The following is a 27,628-nucleotide window of genomic DNA, read 5'->3' on the forward strand; positions in this document are numbered from 1 at the left end:
CTGATTGGAATCGAGCACATAATGAACACAATAATATGTCTGGCCTAGATGCAGTTTAAGTATAGAAGTGAACCTATCATGCCACGATAGAGCTTCTGACATACTTTACCACTTTTATCTCTTTCTCTCCAGAATGCATGTAGGATGCATTGGAGTCTTGGCCACTGTAGATTCCAGCATATTGAACTTCTTCAGAAGTTCTTTAGTGTACTTGCTCTGATGGATATATGTTCCTTCTGGTGTTTGATCAACTGTATTCCCAGAAAGTACTTTAATTCTCCCATCATACTCATCTCAAATTCAGCCTGCATCATCTCAGAAAATTCTTTGCATAGAGATTGATTAGCAGAACCAAATATAATATCATCAACATAAATTTGCACAATTAAGATATCATCTTTATAAGTCTTGCAAAAAAGAGTTGTATCTACTTTACCCTTACAAACTCATTCTCCAGAAGGAATGAGCTAAGTCTCTCTCATACCATGCTCTGGGAGCTTGCTTCAGACCGTAGAGTGATTTCTTCAATTTGAACACATGGTCTGGTTTTTCTCATCTTCAAAACCTGGGGGTTGATGAACATAGACTTCTTCTGAAATATAACCATTTAGGAAGGCACTCTTCACGTCCATCTGATGTAGAACTATGTTGTGATTTACTGAGAAAGAGATCAACAATCTGATTGCCTCCAGTCTTGCTACTGGAGCAAATGTTTCAGTGTAGTCTATTCCTTCCTGCTGGCTGTAGCCTTGAGCAACTAGCCTTGCCTTGTTTCTGACTACATCTCCTTTCTCATTCAGCTTGTTTCTGAATACCCATTTCGTTCCAATAACATGGGACACTCTCAGGCTTCTTCACTAAGCTCCAAACATCGTTCTTGGAGAATTGATTCAATTCTTCTTCCATGGCCAGAATCCAATCCTTGTCCTGAAGAGCTTCATCTATGGACTTGGGTTCAATTAAGGACACCAATCCTTTCAGACTGAGCAGCAAGGTCTCTTCAGAAGGTCTGAAGGCAGATCTGGTTCTGACTGGTTCGTCTTTGTTGCCCAGATCAATTCTTAGGGTGAGCTGCAGTGATTCTGCTCTTCTTCAGAGTTTGTGAGTTAGAGGGACCAGCTTCTTCCTCTGGTTCATCTTCCTCTGGCTCATCTTCCTCTGGAGCTTGCCTTTGTCAGAAACATTAATGCTTAAATCTGCAAACTTTTCAACTAGCTTTGACTGGTCAGAGTCAAGCTTATCGTCAAATCTAACATGAATAGATTCTTCAATAGTCCTTAGCATCAGTATTATAAAATCTAAAACCTTTAGATCTCTCAGAGTAACCGAGTAATAGACACTTAGAAGACTTAGCATCAAATTATGCAATCTATCCTTATATTTGAGAACATAACAAACACAGCCAAAAGGATGAAAATAAGAAATGTTGGGTTTTATGTTCTTCCACAATTCATAAGGAGTCTTATTCAGAATTGGTCTCACAGAGATTCTGTTCTGAATGTAACATGCTGTATTTACTTGCCATCTCCCAAAAGTGCTTAGCCATGCCAGTTTCTTGGAGCATGGTTCTAGCCATCTCCTGAAGAGTTCTGTTCTTCCTCTCAACACCATTTTGTTGAGGAGTTCTGGGACAAGAGAAATCATGTGCAATTCCATAGGAATCAAACAGACTCTCAAACTTGTCATTCTCAAACTCTCCACCATGGTCACTTCTGACACGCACAATCCTACAAGCCTTCTCGTTTTGCACTTGAGCAATGAAGGTAGAGAACACAGCATGAGACTCATCCTTGCGGGTTAGAAACTTTACCCATGTCCAGCGGCTATAGTCATCAACGATAACCATCCCATATCTCTTGCCACCTATAGACTCAGTTTTCACTGGTCCAAAAAGGTCGATATGCAGAAGTTCCAACGGCCTTGAGGTTGAGACAAACATTTGCCTTGAAAGGGACTTTTGTGAATTTGCCTTTCTGACATGCTTCACAAAGAGCGTCTGAAGCGAACTTCAGATTGGGTAAGCCCCTGACAAGGTTTAGCTTGCTCAGCTGAGAAATCTTTCTCATACTGGCATGCCCTAACCGTCTATGCCATACCCACTACTCTTCATTAACAGACAGAAGGCACTTCACATTCTGAGCCTCCAACTCAGATAATCTGATCTTATAAATGTTGTTCTTCCTCTTGCTGTTAAACAGAACAGAGCCATCGATCTGACTTACAGCCCGGCAGGACTTTTGATTGAATATAACATCATAACCCTTGTCAGCTAATTGACTTATAGACAATAAGTTATGTGTTCAAGCTTCCCGTCTACCAATAACACATTATCAATGCATGGACTACTATCTACACAAATAGTACCAGTACCAACAATTTTACCCTTTTCATTTCCTCCAAAGCCAACTTCGCCTCCAGGCTTAAGTTTCAGCTCTCGGAACATACGCCTTTCTCCCGTCATGTGACGCGAGCATCCACTGTCCAGATACCATGATTGGTGTTTCAGTGGAGCTATCAAGGATATCCGCAACATAGATAATCTTGTCCTTAGGTACCCACTTTCTGGGTCCTCTCTTGTTAGTTACCCCAGAGGTTCTGATCACCTTGGGTGTCTCAACATGATATTTTAAAGGAATATTTGCATGATATTTAGTCATAGAGAAGGATCCCTTTTTAAGAGGGTTTTTAGCAACTTTAGCAGGTACAGGATCAGGCAATATGGTACCAGAGGGAACAAAGCATTCATACAAGGATTTAGCTTTAGACACAGAGGGCTCATTTCTAATTGGTTTAGAATAAGCCAATGCCATGCATTCCATTTTTGCTTACGCCATAGATCATTGAAGCCATTAAGCTTCTATCCACGCTTTTAGCTAGGAATCTTTGAAAAGACTTTCATACTTAGATTCATTTCTACAATCAGAGGCATCACAGGCAACAATTTCTTCTAACTTAAGCAATCTGGTTCTTAAGCACAGAGTTAGAATTGATCAAGGCATGATTATCCAATTTTTAAATCAGAAATAATTTCTCATGTTCAGAAGGAGTCTTGGAAACAGCAGATAAGTTCTTTTTCAGCTTCTTATGCTTAGACAATAAGGAGTTATACTTATCCATAATATCAGACAATGCATGTTCAGTTCAGAGGTAGAGAAAGAAGCGAATACCTCATTTTCATCGTCTGAGTTAGGATCTCCTTCTGATTCTGAGTCAGATCAACAACTCCCTTTGACTCTGCTTCCTTGTCTTTGACAATAGCCATGAGTCCTTGGACTTCACCATCAGAGTCAACATCCTCTGACTCTGATTCATCAAATGTCACCATCAGACTCTTCTTTGTCTTGAAGTGCTTCTTTGGCTTCTTGTCCTTCTTCAATTTTGGACAGTCACTTTTGTAGTGCCCTGATTCTTTGCACTTCAAAACATGTGACTCCTTTAAGTGAGGACTTCTTCTGACCTGAGGATTCAGACTTTCCTCTTGCCTTTCCAGAGCCTTTGTATTTGCTCTGCCTATGCTTCCAGATGCGATTGAGTCTCTTGGAGATCAGAGTCAGCTCATCTTCATCAGAATCTTCTGACGCTTCTTCGGATTCCTCTTCTTCAGCTTGAAAGCTTTTGACTTCTCAACCTTAGCCTTTTCAGATTTAGAATTTCAAGGCTATGGACTTTTTCCTAGATCTTGCATCTCTGAGCGCTTCAGCTCATGGCATTTCAAAATGCTGATGAGTTCTTCTAAACTCATATTCTCAACGTCTCTCGTGAGCTCTATTGAAGTCACCAAAGGCATCCAACTTTCAGGAAGACACCTGATGACCCTTTATGACATGATCTTTTGTTGTGTAGCTCTTGTTGAGAGGTCGTATGCCAGCTACAAGCAACTGAAATCTGGAGAACATTTCTTCAATGGACTCAGTTGGCTCCATGATGAAGGATTCATACTTTTGGATCAAAGACAATGCCTTTGATTCTTTAAATTTCTTGTTTCCTTCATGAGACCTCTTCAGAGATTCGAAAATGCCTTTCGCAAACTCACGATCTGTAATCTTCTGGTACTCTTCATAGGAAATAGCACTTAGAAGAATTGCTCTTGCTTTGTGATGTTGTGAGTACAGCTTCTTTTTGATCTGCAGTCATCTCTGACCTTGGGATCTTCTTGCCATCTGCATCAACTGGACGCTCGTAGCCATCCACAATAATAACCCAGAGATCTGCATCGAAACCCAGAAAGAAACTTTCCAGTCTATCTTTCCAATATTCGAACCTTTGACCGTCGAACATAGGAGGCTTTGCATTGTAACCATCTCTTTGAGTTCACTGGTGGTGGCAGCCATTGTTTTTCACACCAGCCCGGATCACTGAACACTGTTAGGTGTGGTAATCAGAACTTGCGCTCTGATACCAATTGAAGGTATGAAAAACGGTAGAAAGGGGGGGGGGGTTTGAATAACGTTTTCAGTATAAAACTTCCACCTTAAAGATTTTGACAAATCTTTCGAGAACTTAAGTGCTAAAGATAAGAGATAGAAAAGAACACAAGGATTTTATCCTGGTTCACTTGATAAATCACTCAAGCTACTCCAGTCCACCCGTTAAGGTGATTTCTTCCTTCTTAGAATGAAGGCAATCCACTAATCAGGTAAGAGTTACAACTGCACTTGAAACCTACAAGTGACTAACAATTACACTGACTTAGCTCACACTAAGATTCACTCTCTTAGTCTTCTCTAGGATCCGATCAACCTTGATCTCCTAAAGGAACTAAACAAACTGTTTATCAAAGAATTGTTTACAAGAGATTTGCTTCTAAAAAGCTAATAGTAAACTCAATGAATTTCAGATGAAAGAAAACTTAGAAGATTTTGAATATGTCTTGCGTATGTGAATGCTTCTTGCCGTTTCTTTCAGTCTTCAGCCTCTTTATATACTCCAAGGATTAGGGTTGAGCGATGCATGGGAAATGCTACCGTTGGAGGGCAGTTCTGGAAAATCCAGCTTCTGCTGTGGCTGAGAACGTTAGGTAGGTCGTCAGGAAGGTACAGTTGCTTTTGTACTTGGATAGCGACTTGACCTTTAAACCTAGGAGACTTCTGATCAGGGGAATGCTTCATATTGGAACTTGTGAAGCCGGTTGATCAGAGTCAGAGGGAAAGCCCAGATCCTCTGACCATTGTTTCTTCTGATTCTGAACTCAGAGGGAAGAACATGGTCTTCAGAGTATCTTGCTTCTGGACATCAGAGTTTCCACTATTCAGCTTCTGGATCTTCAGAGTCTTCTACACCATCAGAATATCTGAGCCTTCAGTGTTTCTTGGTTATCAGACTTTCTGGATCTTCAGAGCTTCTAGTGACTGAGTCCACATCAGAGTTTGTATAACTTCAGAACTTCTAAAGCTTTTCCACTGTTCATACTGAACATGGTGAATGCGAAAGCGTTGCTTGGGTCACTCTTTATACACAGTGCTTCTGATTTGTGTGAGATTGAGTTGAGGTCAGAGCCTGTAGATAGCACACTCAGAAAAACACGTTAGAGTACCACAATTGTTCATATCAAAAGGTTAACTTGTAATCATCAAAACATAGAGTTGTACTACTAGATCAAAACTTTGATCTTACAAACAATTGTAGAAGAACCAATAATGCCAAGATCAGTAACACCACTGGCTGAAAACCTCAGAGGAGAGACAAGGAAGGAGAAGAAAGGAGGTAATACAAACAAAGCAACAGAAGCAGGGGATAAGCAAATGCAAGAAAGCAGGGGATATACAGCAGAGGACAAGGCAGCAAAGATAGAAAGGCTCAAAAGGGGTTTCCAAATCTTACAATTGTATGAGGTTTCTTTTTTTTTTCAAAAGGGTGTCAGAGGTTAAAAAGTAAAAACCTTCAAATGCACATAATCTAATTATTTAATTCTTCACAATGTAGTACTGAACCTGATGAAGTTGATAGTTTAATTAATTTCGCATTAATCATTTTCACTTCATTTCTGTGTGAACTATTGATGGTTTTGATTATTTATTGTTGTGAAGAAATGAATTAATCTCTGTCAAGTAACGATTGAGGGTGCAATTTGCAGATGGTGGTGGAAGAATGCGAGTATGATTCCGTTGCCGTTACTGCTGCTGATGAAGATATGGTGGTCTCTTTCTTCTCTCTTTCCCTCTCATATTTCACACGCGCACGCGCGTCCCTTTCTGTTAGTGTATCTCTAGGGATCTTGTGCTGTGAGCTTTAACGACCCAACGCCGCATGCACAACCGCACGCATACACCACCCCGAATTAAATAATTAGATTATTTATTTACTTTCGTCGTGTTGAGTAATTAAGTAATTATATTTTATTGTTTTATGTTATTTTCATGACTCGAATCCTATTACGAGTCACGAAAAACTATTTATATAATAATTAAGTTCAGATTATGTTTAAGGTTGACACTGTAGTCAGCTTAGTAATAGCACGAGCCATATTCGCACCCGACTATGGTCGAGAGTGTCCGAAAAAGGCTATATCCGCTCCTAGAGCACTGTTTAAGAGAATTTTAGAATTGAAGGGAGAATAAGAACCTCTAGGTATTTTTCCCATGACCAGTGTTTCAATACGAAACTCTGGACTGTACGCTTGTTAGGTTTTGCTTCCCGAAAGTCCGTCGAAGCTAACCTTTAACTTCTCGGGGACTTTAACTAAGACCCTGAATGAAGAGTTTTTCTATTCGGAGCTTCTAACGAACTAAGAATTACACCAAAATTCCAGAAAACCGAAGAGAATTGCACGGAAAATCGAACTTCTCTCAACCAAATCACAATCCACGTAGTCCGGGAATCGAAGTCTACCGTTCCCCACAGACGACGCCAAATGTTCTATCCAAGAACATAGAGATGAGGTACGGTACCCATAGTGAGAGGATCGTGATGTAAGAATCTAGAGAGAGTGAGAGCGTAACCGCTTAGAGAGAGAAAGTAACTGAATTTCAAGTTGTTATTTCTCAAATGAGCTAAGAGTCCCTTACAATTGGTTACCGCTCCCTACTTATACATTCGGGGTTTGGGCTTGGCACCCTTAACTTCTCCTAAAGGGCCAGTTGGGCCTTCCAGGGAAAGGCCCAACGCCCTGGCTGGCGCGTCGCCCCGGGCTGGCACGCCTGGGCGAGGGACCCTAGGGTCTCGCCCAGTCCAATCATATAATTTTAGTAATATAAACTTAACACTAACCCTTTTTTTTAAAACATTTGTGTTTAACTTTACAGTGAAATTGTTTGTTGAAGTAGTGTGACTTAAATTATTTATTTATCAATTTTATTGCACATATCATGTATATAAGAAAAAGAGGTTTGACTCTCATTTCATTTTCCTCATTTTTTTCCTATCTCTCATATTTTTCTATTACGTCATATATTATACCTCTCATGCTTTCTTCTTTTAACAAAAAAATATAATATCTCTCGTTTATCTCTTTTTGTCCTACTCTCACTAAGTGAAGACTGTTTAAAAAAACTAAGTGGAGACAAAATGTAAAGGAAGAATTTTCCTAAAAAAATTAAGCTTTTTTATAGGTAATGTGTTAAATCTTCGCGCCCCTCTCTTAGATTTTTTGGCTCCCCCTAACTATAATTAAGAAATAATTCTTATTTTTAAGAATTAGACTCACATTTGTTGGAGATTGACTAATAAATACCTACTTGGCATTGGCATAAGTGGGAAGAAAAATTTAAAAATTACATTTCTGCTACCTATTTAAAAGTGGTGTTTACTTTGGTACCTTAAGTGAGATAAATGTATGGTACCTAAAATGAGTTGACATAATAAAGACCCATGTATACATGAATTATTAATTGTATTTTTCCGGTAATGTACCTTAAGATAAATGACGTCGATTCGATCGGTGTTAGACCTCTCCCTTGATCGAAACCATGTTGCTCAAGCTCAATGCTAAAATATTATATCAATACGCAAATTAAAAAGTATATTTGAAAAAACAATAAAAAAAATTAAACTAATTAATTCCAATATATTTTGGAAAATTAGTATAAGTTAAATCAACAATATTGGAAATTTGATTTTCGTTATGTTCAATGGATTCTCGATAACTAGTAGTCTAGTACTATGTTAAATCAATAATATCTTTAGTGACTCATGCCCCTGGCTATAAATTCTACCCCTGGTAGACCATCAACTTCTATGATGGCCATCTCAAAAATTGTCTATTTAGGTATTTCCAATCACGTTTTGAATTTTGTCCTGTTTTAGAATTATTGAGGCTTTAATTTGCCAGTACTATCAGTATGAGCTGTTAGAGGTAGCATAATCATTTCTCTTTGTATTTCACTGGGAGTTGTTTGAATGTTTTGATTGCAAAATGTGTCTCTCCCCCCATATTTGTCTAGATTACCATCATCACCATCAGTCACGGATTCAGGAATGTTTGGTTGTGGGGGCAATATTACATAAAAACTTTACAAACATTTTTTTTATTCTCTACACGTACAGTCAAATATTTGAGGCTTCATTTATTTTTTTACCAAGTAAGATTTTTGCAAGCAAATTCCTTTTTGAAAACCAATTTTTATTTTATCACACAAGAGGTTATTTAGACTAGAACACGTGATTGTCATAGGTCCAAGTCCTAAAAACACCATCTTGTGTAAAAACTTCAGGTGATCAAACCCTTAGTGCACCCACGTACGCATGCAGAAGTTTTGTGCATCAACTGCCTTTTTTTTTTATATGAATCAAGTAAAATTACATATTTATGTCATGTATATCTTTTTATTTTGAATGTGCACAAAAATGAAAAGCAAAGTGACAAAAAATCTGATAATATGATTAATTTATTTGTAGCTAAATAAAAGAGTATTGAAAAATGGAAACCAAGTGATTTATAGAAGCTATTTTATTTAGCCGTTCGCATGTTACAAATTAAGAAAAGAAAAGAATTATCCAATGTATATAACAAGTAGTTAGAGCATCTCCAACACTTAGCCCAGCTGGAGGGCTTAAGAGCCGGCTCTTATTTTTTCTGTGCGTTGGAGAGAGCCTTCAAGCTCTTAGCTACAGTGCAGGGGCTCTTCTGCAAGAGCTCCTGCTTAATGAGCTCTTATATTAAAAAACTATTATTTTCTCTCACATGCTCCTCATCAACTACTTTCAAAGGGAAGAAACGGTAGAAGAGAAGAAGGAAGAACAACAGATTTGAAATAAACTAACACAAGAACATAACCAAAATCAATTTTTTTTGGAAAAAATCCAAACTTTACAACCAAAATCAAACTGAATGATAAAAAATCAAACTTTTACACTGCAACTGATATTTACATAGGAAAAAAAAAATCTCAGAGCCTTGCATGTTCGATCTGCTTGAAAGGGAGATGATCTGGAGAATAAGGGGCTTTGCATGTGCGAAAAGTGGCTTCCTTTCCCCTGATCTGATCTGGTGGCTCCGATTTGGGTGGTGGTCAGTCGTTTTGGGGGCTTTTGGTGGCGGGGAGGGTTGTTTTGTTGCGGGTCAGTGGCGGTGAGGTGGATTTTGGTTGCGGTGGTGGGTGTTTGGAGGCGGTGAGGTGGATTTTGGCTGTGGTGTTGGGTGTTTCGAGGCGGTGAGGTGGGTTGGGTTTCGGTGGTGGTGAGGTTGCAGTGAGGTGGGTTTTGGTGGGGTTGCAGTGAGGTTGCAGGTAGAAGAGAAGAAGAGAAGAGGGGAGAAGAAGAGAAGAAGAGAAGAGGGGAGAAGAAGAGAAGAGAAGGAGAGAAGAGGGTTTCGAGGAGAAGGGGGAGAAACGGCTAGGGTTAGTACGGGTTTGGGGCTGAAATGGGCTTAAATATAGGGTGACCGGTTGGGCAGGTCACCCTCCCGTTGTGGACCGGTTTCAAACCGGTTTTGACCGGCTAGAGCCGGTTTTTTTACCGTTTTAGGTTGTCTGATCAGTTTGGCCGGTTATCATACCAGTTTTACCGTTTCTCTCCCATTTTCAGCTTTTATACATTATATATAGTGTGCACTTCATCATTTTACACATCAATTTTTACTCCCACAAGTTCTCTCTTGTCCAAAGATTCAAACAAAATTCAAAATGGATCACCATCATTATCAACAATACTATGAATTGTTGGACGATCAAACACTTCCCACCAATGAAAGTTCTCAACCTCTGCCGGTGTTACAACAAGGAAACCAACCTTCACAGGTGTTTCGACCTACGCCGTCATTTCCTCCTCACAACCAAGCGCGTCACACCCGAGGCAATTTTCAAAATTCTCAACACCAAATGTCTCCATATCCACCTCAAAACCAATCGCATAACCCCGGTGGCAATTTTCAAATTTCTCAGCACCAAATGTCTCCATATCCACCTCAAAACCAACCGCATCACCCCGGTGGCAATTTTCAAAATTCTCAATACCAAATGTCTTCATATCCACCTCAAAACCAACCGCCTCACACCGGTGGCAATGTTCATAATTCTCAGTACCAAATGTTTTCATATACATCTCAAAACCAACCACTTCACCTTGATGAAAATTTCACAAATCCACAATACCCCATGCATCCACCACAATACCAATTTCAAAGCCAAGCCCCTCCTACTGGTAGTACTGGTTCAAAAGTCTCTGATACACAATGTGAGGCTACGCCTGATGATACACAACACGAGGGTCTAGATGATATTGATCTTGAAGATGAAGATCAATCTTCTGGAAAGAAACGCACCAGATGGAGGGTTAAAGACGATTTACTTCTTGTTCAATCATGGCTCAACATTTCTAAGGATCCGACGGTGGGAACTGATCAAACAGCATTAAAGTTTTAGGATAGGATCCGCGACCAATTTGAAGAGTACCGTGACTTTGACACTCCTCCGAGGACAGTGAAGATGCTAAAATGTCGTTTTGGAAAGTTGAGTAAAGATATTCAATTCTCTACCGGTTGCTACAACAAAGTTACCAATCCTTGGAAAAGTGGACACTCAGAGAAGGAGATCATGGCTGAGGCGCATGCCCTATTTCAGGTAGACCATAAAAAAGATTTCACACATGAGAATGTATGGCGGATGGTGAAAGATGAACCAAAGTGGAAGGGACAATCAATGAAAACCAATTCAAGGGGACAAAAGAAGTCAGCAGCTGGCGCCGACGGAACATCGACTGACACAAGTGCATCAATTGATTGCGACGAATATGAGGCAACACCACCAACAACCCGCCCGAAGGGCAAAAAGGCAGAGAAGAGAAAGGCCAAAACAACAGATACTGCGTCAAGTACTCTATCTTTTGCTCCTCACCCTGATGTGTTAGCCATGGGGAAGGCTAAAATGGAAATGATGGCAAATTTTAGGGAGATAAGGAACAGAGAACTAGATTTGCAACAAGCTAACCAACAACTGAAACAAAGTGAACTGCAATTGAGATAGGAAGAACTCAAATTTAAGAAGGCGGAGAACTTTAGGGCATATATTGATATCCTTAACAAGAACACATCTGGAATGAACGATGAGGAGTTGCGTATGCATAACTCACTACGTGCTTTCGCCTTAAGTGAACTAGGAATGTCTTAAATCTTCTTGTGTTTCTTAATGTGTATCAATGATGTAATTTTATTCTTCCAATTTCTTAATGTGTATTGCATCAATGTTGTAATTTTATTATTCTAGTTTCTTCATGTGTACTGCATCAATGTTGTAATTTCGTTATTCTAATTTCTTAATTAGTATATTGTCAAAGTCGTAATTTTATCATTCAGATTTCGTAATAAGTACTACGTCAATGTTGGGAATATAGCCGTTGAGGAATATAGCGGTTGGGGAATGTAGCCGTTGGGAATATAGACGTTGGGAAATATAGCCGTTGGGAAATATAGTCGTTGGAAATATAGCCGTTGGGAATATAGTCGTTGGGGAATATAGCCGTTGGGAATATAGCCGTTGGGGAATATAGTCGTTGGGAATATAGCCGTTGTTTCTCTTATTTATTCATGTAATATTTCATTCATTTCAACATTCAAGAGTTCTTTCGTTCTCTCATCTTGTATTCCTACTATCAAATTACACCAATATTTTCTCATTGTGCCATATAATGGACCCAAACAATTTACCCGACTGGAACATATTTTACAACGAATGTGTGGAGGATTTTATGAATGACACGTTCGTTGAAGATATGGTGCAGCAGGAGATGGAGTTCTATCAACAACAACAACATGCCAACACCGTTAGGCCCAAGAAAACAAGAAGAGTGATAAAGAGAGATCGTGAAGCTGGGAACGAGCGGTTGATGAAGGACTACTTCTCTGAAAATCCTGTATACACGGAAGAGCTTTTCTGATGAAGGTTTCGAATGCGAAAGCATGTGTTCCTCAGAATTGTAGAGGCCCTTGGGTCTTATAACCCGTACTTTTTAATGTCTGTTGATGCAGTTGGAAGACAAGGTCTATCACCATTACAAAAGTGCACCGCCGCTATTCGTATGTTGGCGTATGGATCACCTGCTGATAGTGTTGACGAGTACGTTCGAATTGGTGAAAGTACTGCAATTGAGTGCTTAAAGAATTTTGTAGAAGGTGTGTGTGAAGTATTTGGTGGGTAATACTTGAGGCGTCCGAACGAGGAAGATATGACACGCCTACTTCAATGGGGGAGTCTCGTGGATTTCCAGGTATGTTAGGTTCCATTGATTGTATGCATTGGGAATGGAAGAATTGTCCAGTTGCGTGGAAAGTCAATACACCCGAGGTGATCATGGAAGACCCACAATCATGCTTGAAGCAGTGGCATCACAAGACTTGTGGATTTGGCATGCATTTTTTGGCATTGCAGGCTCAAATAATGACATTACTGTGCTAAACCAATCTCCCGTGTTTAATGAGGTTTTGCGTGGAGCTGCTCCCATGGTGAAATTTAGAGTGAATGAAACAATGTATCACATGGGATACTATCTAGCAGACGGTATCTATCCCGAGTGGGGTACATTTGTGAAGACCATCCCAATGCCACAAGGAGAAAAAAAGCAAAAGTTTGCCAAAAGACAAGAAGCAGCAAGAAAGGACGTGGAACGTGCATTCGGAGTGCTCCAATCTCGGTTTGCGATTGTCCGTGGTCCATCACGCTGGTGGCATCCGAATGATATGAAGTCAATAATCTATGCTTGCATCATATTGCATAACATTATTGTTGAAGATGAGCGCAACACGTACAAAGGTAATTTTGTTTATGAGCAGGTCAATAATGACATATCGGATGCTGAAGTATTAAGCGGTCCTATTCCCGCTTTTAGAAATATGTTGGAAAGGAGAGCACATCAAATTGAAAAGTCAATCCATCGCCAACTTCAAGCAGACTTGGTGGAGCATATCTGGGAGCTTCCTGAAATCGATAATAATGAAACTTAATCTTCACGCCTTAATGTGTATTTCGTTTCAAATGTATTGTTGTTTATTTTTCATTGTCATGTATTTCCTTTCGTCTTTATTTTGTTAATGTAATGTATTAAGGTATCTCTTAGGGATTGTTGTACTCTTTTTCCTTCACTAGGCTTGTATCCCAATTGGGCTTTTCCTAGTAAGGTTTTAATGAGGCTCTCTCTCTCAAGTTTGGCTCTCTTTTATTTCTATAATTCAATACAATGTACTTTTTTAGCTAGGAATCTTTGAAAAGACTTTTCATACTTAGATTCATTTCTACAATCAGAGGCATCACAGGCAACAATTTCTTCTAACTTAGCAATCTGGTTCTTAAGCACAGAGTTAGAATTGATCAAGGCATGATTATCATTTTTTAAATCAGAAATAATTTTCTCATGTTCAGAAGGAGTCTTGGAAACAGCAGATAAGTTCTTTTTCAGCTTCTTATGCTTAGACAATAAGGAGTTATACTTATCCATAATATCAGACAATGCATGTTTCAGTTCAGAGGTAGAGAAAGAAGCGAATACCTCATTTTCATCGTCTGAGTTAGGATCTCCTTCTGATTCTGAGTCAGAGTCAACAACTCCCTTTGACTCTGCTTCCTTGTCTTTGACAATAGCCATGAGTCCTTGGACTTCACCATCAGAGTCAACATCCTCTGACTCTGATTCATCAAATGTCACCATCAGACTCTTCTTTGTCTTGAAGTGCTTCTTTGGCTTCTTGTCCTTCTTCAATTTTGGACAGTCACTTTTGTAGTGCCCTGATTCTTTGCACTCAAAACATGTGACTTCCTTAAGTGAGGACTTCTTCTGACCTGAGGATTCAGACTTTCCTCTTGCCTTTCCAGAGCCTTTGTATTTGCTCTGCCTATGCTTCCAGATGCGATTGAGTCTCTTGGAGATCAGAGTCAGCTCATCTTCATCAGAATCTTCTGACGCTTCTTCGGATTCCTCTTCTTCAGCTTGAAGAGCTTTTGACTTCTCAACCTTAGCCTTTTCAGATTTAGATTTCAAGGCTATGGACTTTTTCCTTAGATCTTGCATCTCTGAGCGCTTCAGCTCATGGCATTTCAAAATGCTGATGAGTTCTTCTAAACTCATATTCTCAACGTCTCTCGTGAGCTCTATTGAAGTCACCAAAGGCATCCAACTTTCAGGAAGACACCTGATGACCCTTATGACATGATCTTTTGTTGTGTAGCTCTTGTTGAGAGGTCGTATGCCAGCTACAAGCAACTGAAATCTGGAGAACATTTCTTCAATGGACTCAGTTGGCTCCATGATGAAGGATTCATACTTTTGGATCAAAGACAATGCCTTTGATTCTTTAAATTTCTTGTTTCCTTCATGAGACCTCTTCAGAGATTCGAAAATGCCTTTCGCAAACTCACGATCTGTAATCTTCTGGTACTCTTCATAGGAAATAGCACTTAGAAGAATTGCTCTTGCTTTGTGATGTTGTGAGTACAGCTTCTTTTGATCTGCAGTCATCTCTGACCTTGGGATCTTCTTGCCATCTGCATCAACTGGACGCTCGTAGCCATCCACAATAATAACCCAGAGATCTGCATCGAAACCCAGAAAGAAACTTTCCAGTCTATCTTTCCAATATTCGAACCTTTGACCGTCGAACATAGGAGGCTTTGCATTGTAACCATCTCTTTGAGTTTCACTGGTGGTGGCAGCCATTGTTTTTCACACCAGCCCGGATCACTGAACACTGTTAGGTGTGGTAATCAGAACTTGCGCTCTGATACCAATTGAAGGTATGAAAAACGGTAGAAAGGGGGGGGGGGTTTGAATAACGTTTTCAGTATAAAACTTCCACCTTAAAGATTTTGACAAATCTTTCGAGAACTTAAGTGCTAAAGATAAGAGATAGAAAAGAACACAAGGATTTTATCCTGGTTCACTTGATAAATCACTCAAGCTACTCCAGTCCACCCGTTAAGGTGATTTCTTCCTTCTTAGAATGAAGGCAATCCACTAATCAGGTAAGAGTTACAACTGCACTTGAAACCTACAAGTGACTAACAATTACACTGACTTAGCTCACACTAAGATTCACTCTCTTAGTCTTCTCTAGGATCCGATCAACCTTGATCTCCTAAAGGAACTAAACAAACTGTTTATCAAAGAATTGTTTACAAGAGATTTGCTTCTAAAAAGCTAATAGTAAACTCAATGAATTTCAGATGAAAGAAAACTTAGAAGATTTTGAATATGTCTTGCGTATGTGAATGCTTCTTGCCGTTTCTTTCAGTCTTCAGCCTCTTTATATACTCCAAGGATTAGGGTTGAGCGATGCATGGGAAATGCTACCGTTGGAGGGCAGTTCTGGAAAATCCAGCTTCTGCTGTGGCTGAGAACGTTAGGTAGGTCGTCAGGAAGGTACAGTTGCTTTTGTACTTGGATAGCGACTTGACCTTTAAACCTAGGAGACTTCTGATCAGGGGAATGCTTCATATTGGAACTTGTGAAGCCGGTTGATCAGAGTCAGAGGGAAAGCCCAGATCCTCTGACCATTGTTTCTTCTGATTCTGAACTCAGAGGGAAGAACATGGTCTTCAGAGTATCTTGCTTCTGGACATCAGAGTTTCCACTATTCAGCTTCTGGATCTTCAGAGTCTTCTACACCATCAGAATATCTGAGCCTTCAGTGTTTCTTGGTTATCAGACTTTCTGGATCTTCAGAGCTTCTAGTGACTGAGTCCACATCAGAGTTTGTATAACTTCAGAACTTCTAAAGCTTTTCCACTGTTCATACTGAACATGGTGAATGCGAAAGCGTTGCTTGGGTCACTCTTTATACACAGTGCTTCTGATTTGTGTGAGATTGAGTTGAGGTCAGAGCCTGTAGATAGCACACTCAGAAAAACACGTTAGAGTACCACAATTGTTCATATCAAAAGGTTAACTTGTAATCATCAAAACATAGAGTTGTACTACTAGATCAAAACTTTGATCTTACAAACAATTGTAGAAGAACCAATAATGCCAAGATCAGTAACACCACTGGCTGAAAACCTCAGAGGAGAGACAAGGAAGGAGAAGAAAGGAGGTAATACAAACAAAGCAACAGAAGCAGGGGATAAGCAAATGCAAGAAAGCAGGGGATATACAGCAGAGGACAAGGCAGCAAAGATAGAAAGGCTCAAAAGGGGTTTCCAAATCTTACAATTGTATGAGGTTTCTTTTTTTTTTCAAAAGGGTGTCAGAGGTTAAAAAGTAAAAACCTTCAAATGCACATAATCTAATTATTTAATTCTTCACAATGTAGTACTGAACCTGATGAAGTTGATAGTTTAATTAATTTCGCATTAATCATTTTCACTTCATTTCTGTGTGAACTATTGATGGTTTTGATTATTTATTGTTGTGAAGAAATGAATTAATCTCTGTCAAGTAACGATTGAGGGTGCAATTTGCAGATGGTGGTGGAAGAATGCGAGTATGATTCCGTTGCCGTTACTGCTGCTGATGAAGATATGGTGGTCTCTTTCTTCTCTCTTTCCCTCTCATATTTCACACGCGCACGCGCGTCCCTTTCTGTTAGTGTATCTCTAGGGATCTTGTGCTGTGAGCTTTAACGACCCAACGCCGCATGCACAACCGCACGCATACACCACCCCGAATTAAATAATTAGATTATTTATTTACTTTCGTCGTGTTGAGTAATTAAGTAATTATATTTTATTGTTTTATGTTATTTTCATGACTCGAATCCTATTACGAGTCACGAAAACTATTTATATAATAATTAAGTTCAGATTATGTTTAAGGTTGACACTGTAGTCAGCTTAGTAATAGCACGAGCCATATTCGCACCCGACTATGGTCGAGAGTGTCCGAAAAAGGCTATATCCGCTCCTAGAGCACTGTTTAAGAGAATTTTAGAATTGAAGGGAGAATAAGAACCTCTAGGTATTTTTCCCATGACCAGTGTTTCAATACGAAACTCTGGACTGTACGCTTGTTAGGTTTTGCTTCCCGAAAGTCCGTCGAAGCTAACCTTTAACTTCTCGGGGACTTTAACTAAGACCCTGAATGAAGAGTTTTTCTATTCGGAGCTTCTAACGAACTAAGAATTACACCAAAATTCCAGAAAACCGAAGAGAATTGCACGGAAAATCGAACTTCTCTCAACCAAATCACAATCCACGTAGTCCGGGAATCGAAGTCTACCGTTCCCCACAGACGACGCCAAATGTTCTATCCAAGAACATAGAGATGAGGTACGGTACCCATAGTGAGAGGATCGTGATGTAAGAATCTAGAGAGAGTGAGAGCGTAACCGCTTAGAGAGAGAAAGTAACTGAATTTCAAGTTGTTATTTCTCAAATGAGCTAAGAGTCCCTTACAATTGGTTACCGCTCCCTACTTATACATTCGGGGTTTGGGCTTGGCACCCTTAACTTCTCCTAAAGGGCCAGTTGGGCCTTCCAGGGAAAGGCCCAACGCCCTGGCTGGCGCGTCGCCCCGGGCTGGCACGCCTGGGCGAGGGACCCTAGGGTCTCGCCCAGTCCAATCATATAATTTTAGTAATATAAACTTAACACTAACCCTTTTTTTTAAAACATTTGTGTTTAACTTTACAGTGAAATTGTTTGTTGAAGTAGTGTGACTTAAATTATTTATTTATCAATTTTATTGCACATATCATGTATATAAGAAAAAGAGGTTTGACTCTCATTTCATTTTCCTCATTTTTTTCCTATCTCTCATATTTTTCTATTACGTCATATATTATACCTCTCATGCTTTCTTCTTTTAACAAAAAAATATAATATCTCTCGTTTATCTCTTTTTGTCCTACTCTCACTAAGTGAAGACTGTTTAAAAAAACTAAGTGGAGACAAAATGTAAAGGAAGAATTTTCCTAAAAAAATTAAGCTTTTTTATAGGTAATGTGTTAAATCTTCGCGCCCCTCTCTTAGATTTTTTGGCTCCCCCTAACTATAATTAAGAAATAATTCTTATTTTTAAGAATTAGACTCACATTTGTTGGAGATTGACTAATAAATACCTACTTGGCATTGGCATAAGTGGGAAGAAAAATTTAAAAATTACATTTCTGCTACCTATTTAAAAGTGGTGTTTACTTTGGTACCTTAAGTGAGATAAATGTATGGTACCTAAAATGAGTTGACATAATAAAGACCCATGTATACATGAATTATTAATTGTATTTTTCCGGTAATGTACCTTAAGATAAATGACGTCGATTCGATCGGTGTTAGACCTCTCCCTTGATCGAAACCATGTTGCTCAAGCTCAATGCTAAAATATTATATCAATACGCAAATTAAAAAGTATATTTGAAAAAACAATAAAAAAAATTAAACTAATTAATTCCAATATATTTTGGAAAATTAGTATAAGTTAAATCAACAATATTGGAAATTTGATTTTCGTTATGTTCAATGGATTCTCGATAACTAGTAGTCTAGTACTATGTTAAATCAATAATATCTTTAGTGACTCATGCCCCTGGCTATAAATTCTACCCCTGGTAGACCATCAACTTCTATGATGGCCATCTCAAAAATTGTCTATTTAGGTATTTCCAATCACGTTTTGAATTTTGTCCTGTTTTAGAATTATTGAGGCTTTAATTTGCCAGTACTATCAGTATGAGCTGTTAGAGGTAGCATAATCATTTCTCTTTGTATTTCACTGGGAGTTGTTTGAATGTTTTGATTGCAAAATGTGTCTCTCCCCCCATATTTGTCTAGATTACCATCATCACCATCAGTCACGGATTCAGGAATGTTTGGTTGTGGGGGCAATATTACATAAAAACTTTACAAACATTTTTTTTATTCTCTACACGTACAGTCAAATATTTGAGGCTTCATTTATTTTTTTACCAAGTAAGATTTTTGCAAGCAAATTCCTTTTTGAAAACCAATTTTTATTTTATCACACAAGAGGTTATTTAGACTAGAACACGTGATTGTCATAGGTCCAAGTCCTAAAAACACCATCTTGTGTAAAAACTTCAGGTGATCAAACCCTTAGTGCACCCACGTACGCATGCAGAAGTTTTGTGCATCAACTGCCTTTTTTTTTTATATGAATCAAGTAAAATTACATATTTATGTCATGTATATCTTTTTATTTTGAATGTGCACAAAAATGAAAAGCAAAGTGACAAAAAATCTGATAATATGATTAATTTATTTGTAGCTAAATAAAAGAGTATTGAAAAATGGAAACCAAGTGATTTATAGAAGCTATTTTATTTAGCCGTTCGCATGTTACAAATTAAGAAAAGAAAAGAATTATCCAATGTATATAACAAGTAGTTAGAGCATCTCCAACACTTAGCCCAGCTGGAGGGCTTAAGAGCCGGCTCTTATTTTTTCTGTGCGTTGGAGAGAGCCTTCAAGCTCTTAGCTACAGTGCAGGGGCTCTTCTGCAAGAGCTCCTGCTTAATGAGCTCTTATATTAAAAAACTATTATTTTCTCTCACATGCTCCTCATCAACTACTTTCAAAGGGAAGAAACGGTAGAAGAGAAGAAGGAAGAACAACAGATTTGAAATAAACTAACACAAGAACATAACCAAAATCAATTTTTTTTGGAAAAAATCCAAACTTTACAACCAAAATCAAACTGAATGATAAAAAATCAAACTTTTACACTGCAACTGATATTTACATAGGAAAAAAAAAATCTCAGAGCCTTGCATGTTCGATCTGCTTGAAAGGGAGATGATCTGGAGAATAAGGGGCTTTGCATGTGCGAAAAGTGGCTTCCTTTCCCCTGATCTGATCTGGTGGCTCCGATTTGGGTGGTGGTCAGTCGTTTTGGGGGCTTTTGGTGGCGGGGAGGGTTGTTTTGTTGCGGGTCAGTGGCGGTGAGGTGGATTTTGGTTGCGGTGGTGGGTGTTTGGAGGCGGTGAGGTGGATTTTGGCTGTGGTGTTGGGTGTTTCGAGGCGGTGAGGTGGGTTGGGTTTCGGTGGTGGTGAGGTTGCAGTGAGGTGGGTTTTGGTGGGGTTGCAGTGAGGTTGCAGGTAGAAGAGAAGAAGAGAAGAGGGGAGAAGAAGAGAAGAAGAGAAGAGGGGAGAAGAAGAGAAGAGAAGGAGAGAAGAGGGTTTCGAGGAGAAGGGGGAGAAACGGCTAGGGTTAGTACGGGTTTGGGGCTGAAATGGGCTTAAATATAGGGTGACCGGTTGGGCAGGTCACCCTCCCGTTGTGGACCGGTTTCAAACCGGTTTTGACCGGCTAGAGCCGGTTTTTTTACCGTTTTAGGTTGTCTGATCAGTTTGGCCGGTTATCATACCAGTTTTACCGTTTCTCTCCCATTTTCAGCTTTTATACATTATATATAGTGTGCACTTCATCATTTTACACATCAATTTTTACTCCCACAAGTTCTCTCTTGTCCAAAGATTCAAACAAAATTCAAAATGGATCACCATCATTATCAACAATACTATGAATTGTTGGACGATCAAACACTTCCCACCAATGAAAGTTCTCAACCTCTGCCGGTGTTACAACAAGGAAACCAACCTTCACAGGTGTTTCGACCTACGCCGTCATTTCCTCCTCACAACCAAGCGCGTCACACCCGAGGCAATTTTCAAAATTCTCAACACCAAATGTCTCCATATCCACCTCAAAACCAATCGCATAACCCCGGTGGCAATTTTCAAATTTCTCAGCACCAAATGTCTCCATATCCACCTCAAAACCAACCGCATCACCCCGGTGGCAATTTTCAAAATTCTCAATACCAAATGTCTTCATATCCACCTCAAAACCAACCGCCTCACACCGGTGGCAATGTTCATAATTCTCAGTACCAAATGTTTTCATATACATCTCAAAACCAACCACTTCACCTTGATGAAAATTTCACAAATCCACAATACCCCATGCATCCACCACAATACCAATTTCAAAGCCAAGCCCCTCCTACTGGTAGTACTGGTTCAAAAGTCTCTGATACACAATGTGAGGCTACGCCTGATGATACACAACACGAGGGTCTAGATGATATTGATCTTGAAGATGAAGATCAATCTTCTGGAAAGAAACGCACCAGATGGAGGGTTAAAGACGATTTACTTCTTGTTCAATCATGGCTCAACATTTCTAAGGATCCGACGGTGGGAACTGATCAAACAGCATTAAAGTTTTAGGATAGGATCCGCGACCAATTTGAAGAGTACCGTGACTTTGACACTCCTCCGAGGACAGTGAAGATGCTAAAATGTCGTTTTGGAAAGTTGAGTAAAGATATTCAATTCTCTACCGGTTGCTACAACAAAGTTACCAATCCTTGGAAAAGTGGACACTCAGAGAAGGAGATCATGGCTGAGGCGCATGCCCTATTTCAGGTAGACCATAAAAAAGATTTCACACATGAGAATGTATGGCGGATGGTGAAAGATGAACCAAAGTGGAAGGGACAATCAATGAAAACCAATTCAAGGGGACAAAAGAAGTCAGCAGCTGGCGCCGACGGAACATCGACTGACACAAGTGCATCAATTGATTGCGACGAATATGAGGCAACACCACCAACAACCCGCCCGAAGGGCAAAAAGGCAGAGAAGAGAAAGGCCAAAACAACAGATACTGCGTCAAGTACTCTATCTTTTGCTCCTCACCCTGATGTGTTAGCCATGGGGAAGGCTAAAATGGAAATGATGGCAAATTTTAGGGAGATAAGGAACAGAGAACTAGATTTGCAACAAGCTAACCAACAACTGAAACAAAGTGAACTGCAATTGAGATAGGAAGAACTCAAATTTAAGAAGGCGGAGAACTTTAGGGCATATATTGATATCCTTAACAAGAACACATCTGGAATGAACGATGAGGAGTTGCGTATGCATAACTCACTACGTGCTTTCGCCTTAAGTGAACTAGGAATGTCTTAAATCTTCTTGTGTTTCTTAATGTGTATCAATGATGTAATTTTATTCTTCCAATTTCTTAATGTGTATTGCATCAATGTTGTAATTTTATTATTCTAGTTTCTTCATGTGTACTGCATCAATGTTGTAATTTCGTTATTCTAATTTCTTAATTAGTATATTGTCAAAGTCGTAATTTTATCATTCAGATTTCGTAATAAGTACTACGTCAATGTTGGGAATATAGCCGTTGAGGAATATAGCGGTTGGGGAATGTAGCCGTTGGGAATATAGACGTTGGGAAATATAGCCGTTGGGAAATATAGTCGTTGGAAATATAGCCGTTGGGAATATAGTCGTTGGGGAATATAGCCGTTGGGAATATAGCCGTTGGGGAATATAGTCGTTGGGAATATAGCCGTTGTTTCTCTTATTTATTCATGTAATATTTCATTCATTTCAACATTCAAGAGTTCTTTCGTTCTCTCATCTTGTATTCCTACTATCAAATTACACCAATATTTTCTCATTGTGCCATATAATGGACCCAAACAATTTACCCGACTGGAACATATTTTACAACGAATGTGTGGAGGATTTTATGAATGACACGTTCGTTGAAGATATGGTGCAGCAGGAGATGGAGTTCTATCAACAACAACAACATGCCAACACCGTTAGGCCCAAGAAAACAAGAAGAGTGATAAAGAGAGATCGTGAAGCTGGGAACGAGCGGTTGATGAAGGACTACTTCTCTGAAAATCCTGTATACACGGAAGAGCTTTTCTGATGAAGGTTTCGAATGCGAAAGCATGTGTTCCTCAGAATTGTAGAGGCCCTTGGGTCTTATAACCCGTACTTTTTAATGTCTGTTGATGCAGTTGGAAGACAAGGTCTATCACCATTACAAAAGTGCACCGCCGCTATTCGTATGTTGGCGTATGGATCACCTGCTGATAGTGTTGACGAGTACGTTCGAATTGGTGAAAGTACTGCAATTGAGTGCTTAAAGAATTTTGTAGAAGGTGTGTGTGAAGTATTTGGTGGGTAATACTTGAGGCGTCCGAACGAGGAAGATATGACACGCCTACTTCAATGGGGGAGTCTCGTGGATTTCCAGGTATGTTAGGTTCCATTGATTGTATGCATTGGGAATGGAAGAATTGTCCAGTTGCGTGGAAAGTCAATACACCCGAGGTGATCATGGAAGACCCACAATCATGCTTGAAGCAGTGGCATCACAAGACTTGTGGATTTGGCATGCATTTTTTGGCATTGCAGGCTCAAATAATGACATTACTGTGCTAAACCAATCTCCCGTGTTTAATGAGGTTTTGCGTGGAGCTGCTCCCATGGTGAAATTTAGAGTGAATGAAACAATGTATCACATGGGATACTATCTAGCAGACGGTATCTATCCCGAGTGGGGTACATTTGTGAAGACCATCCCAATGCCACAAGGAGAAAAAAAGCAAAAGTTTGCCAAAAGACAAGAAGCAGCAAGAAAGGACGTGGAACGTGCATTCGGAGTGCTCCAATCTCGGTTTGCGATTGTCCGTGGTCCATCACGCTGGTGGCATCCGAATGATATGAAGTCAATAATCTATGCTTGCATCATATTGCATAACATTATTGTTGAAGATGAGCGCAACACGTACAAAGGTAATTTTGTTTATGAGCAGGTCAATAATGACATATCGGATGCTGAAGTATTAAGCGGTCCTATTCCCGCTTTTAGAAATATGTTGGAAAGGAGAGCACATCAAATTGAAAAGTCAATCCATCGCCAACTTCAAGCAGACTTGGTGGAGCATATCTGGGAGCTTCCTGAAATCGATAATAATGAAACTTAATCTTCACGCCTTAATGTGTATTTCGTTTCAAATGTATTGTTGTTTATTTTTCATTGTCATGTATTTCCTTTCGTCTTTATTTTGTTAATGTAATGTATTAAGGTATCTCTTAGGGATTGTTGTACTCTTTTTCCTTCACTAGGCTTGTATCCCAATTGGGCTTTTCCTAGTAAGGTTTTAATGAGGCTCTCTCTCTCAAGTTTGGCTCTCTTTTATTTCTATAATTCAATACAATGTACTTTTTTTAAAATTTTTAAGTTAACATGTTCAAATTTAAAATTTATTTTTTAAAATTTTTAGTAAAATTAATTTTAAATTAAATTAGTATAAGTAATAATTAAATTAATTTCTAGTTGAAGTATTGATATACTATTAAATTTTAAATTTAAATTGGGTGAAAATAAATATCATTATTTAATGTTGTATGGTGGGACACAGTGGGACCCTTGTAATAGTAATTTAAGAGCCCATGCATTAGAGCAAAATCTGCTTCAGGCTCTTAGCAGGCTCTTAAATCTGAACGTGGCACATAAATAGTGCAGAATAGTGCTGAATAGTGTATAAAAGCCCAAGGCATTGGAGTTGCTCTTATAGTATCTCTAGAAGTACGGGGGCATTAGCAATTTTGGTGGGGGCAACTTATAATACCAGAGTATATGTTAATGTATTGCTCACAAATTTCATGGGGGCATTTGCCCCACTGTCCTTCAACCTATGTCCGTCCCATAGGATGTAGTGTCTCCTTATTTTAATTTCATTATATTCATTTGAAAATAGTAATGAGGACTAATGAAAATCAATAACAAAATTATTCACTTTCAAGCTAAAAGAAACAGACTTTGCATGTAACTGATTGAAGGCTCACTTGATGCAGGCGCAACTGGGAATGCTGAAGCCAACAATGAAGGTATGAAAAACTGGCTTTGAATAACGTTTTCAGTATAAAACTTCCACCTTAAAGATTTTGACAAATCTTTCGAGAACTTAAGTGCTAAAGATAAGAGATAGAAAAGCACACAAGGATTTTATCCTGGTTCACTTGATAAATCACTCAAGCTACTCCAGTCCACCCGTTAAGGTGATTTCTTCCTTCTTAGAATGAAGGCAATCCACTAATCAGGTAAGAGTTACAACTGCACTTGAAACCTACAAGTGACTAACAATTACACTGACTTAGCTCACACTAAGATTCACTCTCTTAGTCTTCTCTAGGATCCGATCAACCTTGATCTCCTAAAGGAACTAAACAAACTGTTTATCAAAGAATTGTTTACAAGAGATTTGCTTCTAAAAAGCTAATAGTAAACTCAATGAATTTCAGATGAAAGAAAACTTAGAAGATTTTGAATATGTCTTGCGTATGTGAATGCTTCTTGCCGTTTCTTTCAGTCTTCAGCCTCTTTATATACTCCAAGGATTAGGGTTGAGCGATGCATGGGAAATGCTACCGTTGGAGGGCAGTTATGGAAAATCCAGCTTCTGCTGTGGCTGAGAACGTTAGGTAGGTCGTCAGGAAGGTACAGTTGCTTTTGTACTTGGATAGCGACTTGACCTTTAAACCTAGGAGACTTCTGATCAGGGGAATGCTTCATATTGGAACTTGTGAAGCCGGTTGATCAGAGTCAGAGGGAAAGCCCAGATCCTCTGACCATTGTTTCTTCTGATTCTGAACTCAGAGGGAAGAACATGGTCTTCAGAGTATCTTGCTTCTGGACATCAGAGTTTCCACTATTCAGCTTCTGGATCTTCAGAGTCTTCTACACCATCAGAATATCTGAGCCTTCAGTGTTTCTTGGTTATCATACTTTCTGGATCTTCAGAGCTTCTAGTGACTGAGTCCACATCAGAGTTTGTATAACTTCAGAACTTCTGAAGCTTTTCCACTGTTCATACTGAACATGGTGAATGCGAAAGCGTTGCTTGGGTCACTCTTTATACACAGTGCTTCTGATTTGTGTGAGATTGAGTTGAGGTCAGAGCCTGTAGATAGCACACTCAGAAAAACACATTAGAGTACCACAATTATTCATATCAAAAGGTTAACTTGTAATCATCAAAACATAGAGTTGTACTACTAGATCAAAACTTTGATCTTACAAACAATTGTAGAAGAACCAATAATGCCAAGATCAGTAACACCACTGGCTGAAAACCTCAGAGGAGAGACAAGGAAGGAGAAGAAAGGAGGTAATACAAACAAAGCAACAGAAGCAGGGGATAAGCAAATGCAAGAAAGTAGGGGATATACAGCAGAGGACAAGGCAGCAAAGATAGAAAGGCTCAAAAAGGGTTTCCAAATCTTACAATTGTATGAGGTTTCTTTTTTTTTTCAAAAGGGTGTCAGAGGTTAAAAAGTAAAAACCTTCAAATGCACATAATCTAATTATTTAATTCTTCACAATGTAGTACTGAACCTGATGAAGTTGATAGTTTAATTAATTTCGCATTAATCATTTTCACTTCATTTCTGTGTGAACTATTGATGGTTTTGATTATTTATTGTTGTGAAGAAATGAATTAATCTCTGTCAAGTAACGATTGAGGGTGCAATTTGCAGATGGTGGTGGAAGAATGCGAGTATGATTCCGTTGCCGTTACTGCTGCTGATGAAGATATGGTGGTCTCTTTCTTCTCTCTCTCCCTCTCATATTTCACACGCGCACGCGCGTCCCTTTCTGTTAGTGTATCTCTAGGGATCTTGTGCTGTGAGCTTTAACGACCCAACGCCGCATGCACAACCGCACGCATACACCACCCCGAATTAAATAATTAGATTATTTATTTACTTTCGTCGTGTTGAGTAATTAAGTAATTATATTTTATTGTTTTATGTTATTTTCATGACTCGAATCCTATTACGAGTCACGAAAACTATTTATATAATAATTAAGTTCAGATTATGTTTAAGGTTGACACTGTAGTCAGCTTAGTAATAGCACGAGCCATATTCGCACCCGACTATGGTCGAGAGTGTCCGAAAAAGGCTATATCCGCTCCTAGAGCACTGTTTAAGAGAATTTTAGAATTGAAGGGAGAATAAGAACCTCTAGGTATTTTTCCCATGACCAGTGTTTCAATACGAAACTCTGGACTGTACGCTTGTTAGGTTTTGCTTCCCGAAAGTCCGTCGAAGCTAACCTTTAACTTCTCGGGGACTTTAACTAAGACCCTGAATGAAGAGTTTTTCTATTCGGAGCTTCTAACGAAGTTTCCATCCGCGTTGCCTCATTTCTTTCAACGTTTGTGATCTTTTTCTTGAAGGAAGTTTCTTCATCCGATGTCGACTGCAAAAAGTAATTTTTCGGCATAAATCGACCCACACCGTCTTTGAGACGTTTTCCTCAATTAAATGAACCTTGATTTGAGTTTCGACATTCGGTCGCCGAATACTCAATTTTTATCAGCAGACGAAAGTACCAAAACGACCGGAACCGCGAAATATCGATTTTTCGGATTTTCGCCTCACCTATAAAAAGGGATAATAAAATGAGAAATTTCTCATTTCTTCCCATAAGA

The 27,628-nt window shown here is 39.1% G+C and overlaps 6 protein-coding genes across 6 annotated transcripts; all 6 read left to right on the plus strand.

Moving 5' to 3' along the window:
- Positions 1 to 10,253: 10,253 nt before the first annotated feature.
- LOC130719356 (class E vacuolar protein-sorting machinery protein hse1-like) lies at positions 10,254 to 10,796 on the plus strand. The gene has a single exon (XM_057569982.1). The coding sequence runs from the start codon at positions 10,254 to 10,256 to the stop codon at positions 10,794 to 10,796; it is 543 nt and encodes a 180-aa protein (XP_057425965.1).
- Positions 10,797 to 10,967: 171 nt separating this feature from the next.
- Positions 10,968 to 11,396, plus strand: LOC130719359 (uncharacterized). Its single transcript, XM_057569983.1, has one exon. It carries the CDS (start codon positions 10,968 to 10,970, stop codon positions 11,394 to 11,396), a length of 429 nt encoding a protein of 142 aa, XP_057425966.1.
- A 985-nt stretch (positions 11,397 to 12,381) lies between these two features.
- Positions 12,382 to 13,369, plus strand: LOC130719360 (uncharacterized). Its single transcript, XM_057569984.1, has 3 exons — positions 12,382 to 12,541; positions 12,798 to 13,069; positions 13,199 to 13,369. Exons 1-3 carry the CDS (start codon positions 12,382 to 12,384, stop codon positions 13,367 to 13,369), a joined length of 603 nt encoding a protein of 200 aa, XP_057425967.1.
- Positions 13,370 to 20,996: 7,627 nt separating this feature from the next.
- On the plus strand, positions 20,997 to 21,539 carry LOC130719361 (class E vacuolar protein-sorting machinery protein hse1-like). The gene has a single exon (XM_057569985.1). It carries the CDS (start codon positions 20,997 to 20,999, stop codon positions 21,537 to 21,539), a length of 543 nt encoding a protein of 180 aa, XP_057425968.1.
- A 171-nt stretch (positions 21,540 to 21,710) lies between these two features.
- On the plus strand, positions 21,711 to 22,139 carry LOC130719362 (uncharacterized). Its single transcript, XM_057569987.1, has one exon. The coding sequence runs from the start codon at positions 21,711 to 21,713 to the stop codon at positions 22,137 to 22,139; it is 429 nt and encodes a 142-aa protein (XP_057425970.1).
- A 985-nt stretch (positions 22,140 to 23,124) lies between these two features.
- LOC130719363 (uncharacterized) lies at positions 23,125 to 24,112 on the plus strand. The gene is made up of 3 exons (XM_057569988.1): positions 23,125 to 23,284; positions 23,541 to 23,812; positions 23,942 to 24,112. The coding sequence occupies exons 1-3, from the start codon at positions 23,125 to 23,127 to the stop codon at positions 24,110 to 24,112; spliced, it is 603 nt and encodes a 200-aa protein (XP_057425971.1).
- The last annotated feature ends 3,516 nt before the right edge of the window (positions 24,113 to 27,628 follow it).

The sequence above is a fragment of the Lotus japonicus genome, chromosome 5, assembly GCF_012489685.1.
Source record: "Lotus japonicus ecotype B-129 chromosome 5, LjGifu_v1.2".
NCBI classification, from domain to species: Eukaryota; Viridiplantae; Streptophyta; class Magnoliopsida; order Fabales; family Fabaceae; genus Lotus; species Lotus japonicus.